The 9,487-nt window shown below is 32.0% G+C and overlaps 1 protein-coding gene across 1 annotated transcript in view; it reads left to right on the top strand.

The window, feature by feature from the left end:
• The window catches only part of LOC106679935 (E3 ubiquitin-protein ligase Topors), a 24,293-nt gene that overhangs the window by 5,264 nt on the left and 9,542 nt on the right, over positions 1–9,487 (top strand). The window contains exons 4-7 of the mRNA XM_014419338.2: positions 266–574; positions 5,792–5,929; positions 6,000–6,189; positions 8,856–9,035. Of these exons, the coding sequence (XP_014274824.1) occupies positions 266–574; positions 5,792–5,929; positions 6,000–6,189; positions 8,856–9,035 (817 nt within the window). The remainder of the gene's footprint in view (positions 1–265; positions 575–5,791; positions 5,930–5,999; positions 6,190–8,855; positions 9,036–9,487) is intronic.

Below are 9,487 nucleotides of genomic sequence, written 5' to 3'. Positions count from 1 at the left end.
TATTAAATACATTATTACAATGTATGAAATATATTGAGAAAGAAATTGCTGTTTCTTGAAATGTACAAGGATTAATTTCATCTTTTAGTAGGGTGGTGCTAAGTGAAATTCATATAATGTTCGCATACTAGATTTTATTTTAATTCAAAGTCACTCGGTCCTTGCTAGTAAACGCTTTATTATTGAACGCATTAATCACATTTATTAGAGAATTATGTAATTCTAAAAATATTTATTGAATTTTATCTTTTGATGCTCTTTTCAGAAATCAATTCTCCAGTGGTGCAGGATTGGATTTCAGAAGGAATCCAATCCAAGAATTAAGGGAGAGAATAGGTGTCGATGAAGTATTCTCTCCTATGAACACTCCTTCTTCAATGCTGTATATCCGGGAAGTTAATGGTTTGGTCCGTAGAACAGATACCATTCATCCAGCTGCTCTACCTTTAGAACATGACTTTAGGCCGCCCAATTTGGGTCTGTCTCGTTATCGCCGAGATATTTATCGTCGTGGGAGGTGGGTCAGACCATCGTTATCATCAAGAATACGTCAGTCGTCCCCAGTCTTTTACAGGTAACTCGCTTTTAAAATATTTTATTAAACCACTTGATTTAAGAATTATTTATTTATATCTGTTGTGAAACAGAATAATTTTATTTTAAAATATGTTAATAAAATCTAACATGTTAATACTTTTTTATTACAAAGGCCAGTAGAGGCTATATAGTTAGACTTCTCATCACATGTTTATGTGTCCGAGTGAGGCGGAAAGTTATCCCTCTAATGTTGTATATGAATTATTACTCTTCACAATAAACCATTTTTTATTACTCTATTGGCTTATGTAGTTTTTAAAATTGTTAAATGCTGTACACTTCCAAGCTCTGTTGCAAATATTTTTAATTAACGGTTTTCAACAGTTATATGAATTTCAGAGTCCCCTCCCTTATTCCAAAATAGGCACTTTCAGCTATTGGTCTGCCTGTGTATCTGTTAGTATCTTAGGACCAGTGGATTGATTTTCAACAGCTATCTAGCCAGTCTTATTTTTATCTTGGCAACATGGGGCACTAGTGTTACTTAGTATAAACATATTATTAGCTATTAGGCATGTGCGTGAGTTGTGAGAGTCCACCTTCTGTTCATTTCTTTTGTTTAAATGGAACAAATACATAGATTAAATTTGCTGAGAAAAAGTGGAATAATAGCTTATGATGAAAAGTAAATTTTATTTTAGATTGACTCAAAATGTATATATTTGATGGTAAATGGTACATACAGTTATTTGGAAGGCAATTTGATTCCCTTAAAAAGCAAAATAAAATTTTATTGAACTATCATTAGCGAAGATATGGCATTTTGTACTTTGTATTCTTTTTTTTTCTTTCTATTTTTAAGTTTTTTTAAAGTACTGTATTTGCTCGAATGTAAGTCGACCCCAATTTTGTAAGTAATTTTCTGAAAAAAATTTAGGGGAGTAAAAACTAAGTTATTATTATTATATTATTCTATGGGCAACAGACCATGGAGGCCTAAGTCCTCGCGTGATGTATTTCCCATTATTAGGATGTAATATTCCCATTATTAGGAAATACATCGCGCATTTCTTGATGTGGTTTTTTTGCAGGGTGGGTTCATCACTCCCACGCCTATTTTTTGTGAGTGCCACCAATTGGCTAACGGGCCTCACAAATGTCCAGGGGAGGTTTCTCAGTGAGTTTTGCATTTTTTTGTGCTTGAAAAAAGCCCGGGTGGGACCAGGATTCGATCCGACAACCTGTGGATTGGTAGACTGGCGCGTTACCATGCTGCTACCGCTGCCCCCCTTATAAAAACTAAGTTACTTATAAGAAATGAATTTCCAAATTATTCTCCTCCCTTAGCGATCTTCTGATCAGGGGGCTAAAAGGAATTTGGTGGCCCTCCTGAGGCCCTCCAGGCTTTGTTGGCAGGTGGGCCTCCTGTTCCTTTGTTGTAGAAGGACAGATTTCTCAGAAAAGATCCTATAGTGTAGGTTAGTACTTGAAATTCTGTTCACCTTCTCCACATTTGCATAGAGGACTGGAGCCAATATGAAGCTTTTTGTCTCTGAGCCTGTTGTGCCCTATTCGTAAGTGGAAAATAAGGACCTGTTCTCGTCAAGTGAGTTTGTGGATGTCATCTCTAGGGTCATGATATGTGCTGTTCTTAATCCATCGATGGCTAATATGCCATTCTCCGATTTCATGGTTCTGATTTCACTGTAAAAAATTGCGTTTTCTGATTATTTTTTTCTGTGAATTGAGCTAAGGTAGGGGTAGGCATGGTGTTTACAAAAAAAGCCCTTCATAGAATTCATTTTTAAAGAACCGCAATATGTTTGAATTTATTTTTCATTTCAAGGGGAGACAGCTGCCTCTCGCTGGGTGCACCCATGAATACACACAAGTATGTACAAATTAATCTTTTTATTCGCATACGGTGGTTCCTTTGTTCCTATTTCCTTCACTTAAATCCTATCTCCCTCATTTTCAAGGTGTGAGGGAGATAGGTTTTGGGGATTACATTAAAGTGGACCATTCCATGTGTGTCTCTTATCAACAGCACATAGATTGTTGAACTCCCTTATAAACATATAAATTAACTGTAATATAACGTGAATCAAATTCACCTATTAGAAATTATGACTGTGTGAGGCAGATAAGAGGTGAAATGACACTCACTGATTTCACTCTAATAAACACACTCATGAGGGAACTAGAGTTAAAAGTTTTGTGAAAGATTATCTTCGTTTTTTCAAGAATCTGCTGCAGCCATGAATGATATGAAATAAACATTTCCCAAGTGTTGGTGTCCAATCTACAAAAATGTGAGGGAATAGGTTGCATCTATTGGACAGGTACATTATGGATCATAACGTTTTTCTATACGACTTATAGTGCAATCTATCCTAAAAATAAATAATTAAGACCTCCCTGCAATTATCAAAAATCCTCAGGCTGTGAGACAGGTGAGGGAGATAGATATTGACATTTTATTAAAAATATAAACATAATATAAAAATTCTTGATCAAGCTGAGGTTATCTATTTTCCGTTGGATACAATTGAAGTGTTGGCAGTTTCACACATATGCTATGATCTAGGGATTTAAATTTGTCTTTACTAAAATATTTTAATTACTAAATTAAAAATAAGCGTCTTTACTTTTTTGAGGTTGAGGGCACAGTTTAACTGTGGATTCAAGGCCTCTTCCTTGGCCAGATGGTCTTCTCTCTCGTTACCAGCTAGGCCTGTCCAGTCAGAGGGTAACTTTTTGTTAATTAAATAAAACATGAATAAATAACATTATTATAAAATAAAAATATCATGATCAACCTTTAAAATTAGAAAATCCATACCGTTACCTTTTTGTTTCTGCTTAAACTTACCTAATTTGGTTATTGTTCTCAATTCTTTATTCGAAGTACGATTTATGTTAGCAATAGCTCTTTCATTTTTTTTCTTAACTCTCAATTTAAACATACAATTTTCTTTGAATATAAGTGATGAGATGAGCAATATTCTAAAATACAAACAAAAATTTCAGCCTCCGTTTCAAATATTGCCAGTAATTTCCTTAACAACCATCCGATTCACTTCTATCCTACAATAAATAATCTTGGTGTCACCTTTGACCAACACTTCTCCTGGAATAACCACATTTCCCAAATCACATGCAAATCCATAACTGCTCAAATAATTCCTAAGATTCCGTAATTCCATTTCTCAGAATTTACTCCATTCACCCGTCAGCTTCTAGTATCCTCTCTCGTCTTCCCCCACTTTGACTACGGATCCTTGGTGTATGGAGGGCTATCTGCAGGTCTAGAGTTGAGACTGAAGAGACTCATGAATTGCGTTGTATTATTTATTTTTGGGTTCCCAAGGCGCTTTCAAATCTCCCACTGGTATGCTGAGTTGAAGTGGCTCTATCCAACCTCCCAAAGGCAATACCTCCTTGGTGTTTTCCCATTCCAAGTTCTTAAAATCAAAAAACCTACCTATATCCTTGATCTCCTCACCGTTCGTTCATCCATCCAGTCATTAAACACCAGACCCCAACCGAATGATTTATATATGCCCTCCTATAGAACTGCCTTCTTTAGCAAATCCTTCGTTATACGTGCAACCTTCTTCTGGAATTCTTTTCCCATCTCCATTCGCCAGTCCTCATCCATTCTTTCCTTTAAACAACACCTATTCCTTCATTTATTGAATAACCAAACCTCCACATCTTTGTAATCAAATAAATAGGCATATATTGCTTAACATTATAAACAGTAGTAAAGCCAATATACCAATGTAATTTCATTCTACTATCTGAAAATTTGTAAATGCTTGCCAGATAAAAATCTTACTTACCATGTACTTACTTATTCTTAGGGAACATAAGTCCCAGAATAAAATTATTTTTTCATTTCATTTCAATTTGAGCACTTCAAAATTACGTTAACAGGAAGGAAGGATCAATAAATAAAAACGCTTAAGAAAAAATTATTTATTGGAAGAAAATAAAATAAAAGAAAGGAAAATGTAAGATTAAAATTTAATAAATAAAAGAATAATCTAAATTTGAAATAAGAGAATTACATATAAGATTATATGAAAATAAAAGATCAATAATGAGCAAGAAATTTAAACAAAATTATATTTTTCTTTCAAATCAAAGTAATTAATAATAATGGAAAAAGAAAATAAAAATAATAACAAGTTTTACATCTGATCAACTGGTTGTTTAATGTTCTTTTCCCAATAAAGTCACTTATTATCTTCATATATCTCTTGACCTGAGTTGATTTTTATTTCGCGCACATCTCTGGTTGGAGAAATAATAAAAAACTGGTTACCTCAATAGATAGTAAATGAAATGAAGAAGTTTCACACTTCTCCAGATAAGGCAGGCAATGAACAGCTGTTAGACATTGGTATCGGGATCTCGATGGCCAAATAAAATGATGTCGGACAAAATGAAATTAGTTACTAACCACAACTTATCTCTTGGACCTTCTTGTATAGATTCCTGTAGGGTTATTAGTATGATACCATACTTCGTTGTTAATCCATAACAATGACTTAACGACAATGCAGATGTTTGTGTAATTAGTACACCCAACCTATTTTCTCTTGTTTCAAACAATATAATAATTAAATAAAACAAAAATACTGAGAAGCATTTGGAAAAAATAATAAAACTATTACTTTTTTGTTTTTTCATTAAAACAGAAGGTTTTAAAAAAGATTAAAAAAAAACCAGACAGTATCATCTCTGATCCCATTGAATTAATTTTGTATAATATAGGGAGATGGTCAGGGTTGCGGTCAAAAGAGAAATAAAAATAGTTATTAATATTTATATATAATATTTCTCTTTTGACCGCAACCCTGACCATCTCCCTATATTATATCAATTTTTACGGTCAACTATACATACATATATAGAATTAATTTTGTCTATGATTATCCAATCTCCAACTACTTGAGTTAAAATCAAAATTAATTTTAAAATAATAGCAGAGTTTAATTAAACTCAAATCTTTTGCGGAATCTGATTATATCGACCTCAAATATAATATCCTTTCTATTGAGACCAATTCACTTTTTTTTTTTTTTAGTTTTTCAAATGATTTTAAAACTATTTGTCTTGTAGAATGTTTCCACTGCTCATTTGAAAAATAATTAAATTTTGTATCAGACCTTGCATAAAAAGCGGTTAGAAAAAGCGTACAAGCGGACTCATCAGATATTTAATTCTATTTTTATTTTGTAAATAGATTGAATCCAGCTCAGACCCATAGGCTTGTGCCATGGCTCACGAGAGAACTTAACGTGCTACTTGATGTTAGTATTGATCCTCAAAGTTTAGTACAAGAAATTCTAAATCTTATTACTTTATATCCAATTCAAAGCAGGTATGTATCATTTTTTAACCATCTACTAAACTTACGTATTATTCTGTTTAATGCTTATTTTTTATTAAAGACATTTTCGAGAAGCATTAAGACCTCACCTTGGAGATCGAACTGAGCATTTTGTTCATGAATTTTATCATTTTGCCATTTCGCCGCATGACATTGTCTCATACGACATAATGGCTGAATATGGTCCTCAGGACACTCGCCCTCACCGACTGGCTCGGGAGGAATCTTCGGAGAGTGATTCTGATGTTGAGGTATTTATAAAATAAATTTATGATTAGGTTTTTAAGTTTCATAAAATCACTTCTTCCCCTCCCCCCCCCCCGCTTATATATATAAGGCGTGTAGCTTCAAAATCTATCCGCATTTTTCTGAAATGCCTTTTTTTCTATTTTCCTCATGTTCTCGATAAACTAAGAATCAGGTCCTTCCCTGTAAAAATTGCATTCAAAGTGATGGGTTTGTTGCAAAACCAGCTCCATCCTAGCTCCATTTTAATCACGGAAGGTTTCTCCGGAGTGGCACAGGTTTTATTGTTTTCATACAGTTTGTTTTAGATTTCCTTTTCATGTTTCCTCTTTTACAATAGAAACGTATCCAGATTTGGAGATGATATTGAAGTTCGGAATGAGGTAATCTATCTCAACGATGTAGGTGCATTTCAACCATTAACAAAGAAAATTAGGAAAATTTGACGCATGTCACCGGATTTGATATTAACCAGTAGGAGTACCTCTTTCTCCAGCAAAATTATCTGATATCAACAATCTTCTAAAGAAACATTTTGGACCCGATCAAAATGCATGGATTCCTATGAGGATTATAAAAATGTTGTTGCTGGATGTCACAGTGAGCTTGATGAACATGAGAACATGAAAGGTGTGTCTATAACGACGAGAATGATCACGTGTTCATAAGAGCTCCTGAACAGTAATTATGCCTTCATTTTTTTATGCAATGGGATTTTTTAATTAATTTTGTCTTGTATAAAAATTCAAGTTTTTTCATTTTTCAATTATAATTCTCTTGAACTGACCTTGTTTTTTCTACTTTTATCATATTTTCACCTTTTCTCTCGAAATTTCATGAAGATAAAATTAATGTCTTTTTTTTTACTAATTAACACTATATATGTTTCCCCCCAATATTATTATTCAGTGTACTGCATTAAAAATGGTTGTTAATCGCTCACCCAGTTTGGTTCCAAACCAGCTTTATCCACAATTTAACTTTAAATTTCCAGAAAGCTAAAATTACTGAAGTACTGAAATTACTGTGAAATAATTATGGACGTTAGTTCTTTCGTTACCGGTATCTAAAAGATCTCAAAACTGATAGGCATGTTAATGGGAAGTTTTTTTGCGTTCCTGTAAAATGTTCTAAATTTGGATGGAGCTGGTTTTGAAGTTACACGCCTCATATGAAATATATAGTAAGGTGGAAGTATTGTGATAGTGAAGAAATTTGAATTTGAGTTTTCAATGGAAATGCATTTACTAAGGTCCCCGTAGTCCAAATAAGTCTCGCAAATTGGTCTGTTTATGAATGTGAGTTTATGTATGTGAATGTAAGTGAACAGCCTAACTAAGAAACAAAAAAGTTTTCCAAAAATTAAATTGTGTACATTTAATATCAACATTAAATTTAGTGTATTTTTGTATATAAATGTTAAATTAAGTTGTCTTCAATATCAGAAAAGTTTTATTCCAATTGTTAGTTTGGGAGAACTTGGATGCCAAATTTTCCAAAATCTTCATCCGAAGTGCTATGTTATCTCAGTAATTCAAACTTTGGCACTCCAAACACTCGAGTAATCCAGACTGGCAAAAAAAAGTTACTTTTTTTTTTTTTTAAAAACTCAGTAGACCATAACATTTTTGTTTTTAAATAAAAGTTCACATGTGTAAAAGACATATTTAATTTCTCGATCTAAAGGCAAGTTATTGTAATCACCTTGAAAATCAAAAATGGAAATTTTTACTGAATCGATGTCGGGTAATCTAATTTCTATGGAAGTGTTCATAGTATATTTTGTTGGAATCAGAAGTTAATAACATCTATTATATAAATCATTTGATTTTGTAAAACTAATTCAATTTATAGTAGAAATATGTAAATTATTAATTTTGTTGGTGAACTCTTTTTTATTTTATTTATTTTTTTTAATAAAAAATTTAAAATAAACGCTTACAAAGAGTATTTTTGATTTATTTTTTTTTCACTCTAAAATGAACGATCTTGTAGTTCACAAGAATTAAAGCATCACTTAGCTCTATTAAGGATGTAAAAGAAAACAATTTTTTTAAAAAATTTAAATTTTTTAAAACTTCCAACTTGTAGATTTCCAATAAATTATGTAAAAAAAATAAATGAAAATGATTATATACATTTATATTGTTTAGATTTATTTTTTTTTACACTGTTTTTCCTAATACTTTCTGTAATCCGAACATACCCCTTGCAGCAATTGTTCAAATTACTGAGATTACACTGTACTTTTAATTAGTGTTTATTTGAAATAATTAACTATCTCTCATTGTTAATCCTTATAAAAAATGAACTATATAAATATTTCATTATTAACTAAAGGAGAAAGTAAATGTTTTTGTGTCTTAATGGCTACAACTTTTTTTTTTTTTATGACAATAAACAACTTTGATTATATCTCACAACAACCATGGAAAATAAAAGTAGTTTTTTTACTTAACCTATAAATGAGAATATAGTGAGGGAGAGAATTGGCATCATGATTAGTAAATAAGTTGCCCTTTTGAAACGAGGAATGATTAATTTCAAATCAAAGTAGGGTGATGAGTGAAAGTTGTGTGTTCTGCGCCTTTTTACCAGCTTTTTTTTTTTTTTGTGGTTTGGATTTAAAAGCTAATTTCTAATTTATGTTAATCAGTTTGATTTTTTTAAGGTTGTAAATATTTTACGAGGTAACTCTGCTGTTACCCTTAATGGCCTCGATTTATCCAACCATGCTGGGCCTTCTAGTGTACCTGCATTCACAGAAACTGTTATAGAAATATCAGATGATTCTAGCAGTTCTGACCATGAAGTTGAGATTGTTGGCATGATTTCGCCAGTTACTCCTGAGGTATTATAGTAGCACTAATATACAATTATTAGTAATATGATTGTTGCAAATTCATAATATGCATTCTTCATAAAAATAATGAAGTTATTTCATGATATCTAGCTGTGGGATATTTTAATTGAATTTATTTTGATAAAAATAAAATGAGAAAAATGCTATTTTACTCTTTACAGTATATCTGTCCCACTTGAGAACTGGCCATGAAAAACATGGGAAGTGTCGGTGGACTCTTTTAGGAGTCTTAGTAGTCATTATAGAAAAAAATAAAAAGTTAAAGGCGAGCTGATTTTAGTTTAAGTTAATTCCATCTATACCACTGTCTTTCTAGCCTTTAGACCATGACTCCAACAAATCGAAAAATAAATCATAAATTTGTTTTGATTCTATAATGAGATATATTAGGAGTGTTCATGATGTGTTAAATATTAAAGGTTTAACATGCTAAATGTTAA

The sequence above is a fragment of the Halyomorpha halys genome, unplaced genomic scaffold (genome assembly GCF_000696795.3).
Source record: "Halyomorpha halys isolate HHAL.00 unplaced genomic scaffold, Hhal_1.1 Scaffold234.1, whole genome shotgun sequence".
Lineage (NCBI taxonomy): Eukaryota > Metazoa > Arthropoda > Insecta > Hemiptera > Pentatomidae > Halyomorpha > Halyomorpha halys.
This window is presented reverse-complemented; position numbering and strand designations above follow the sequence as displayed.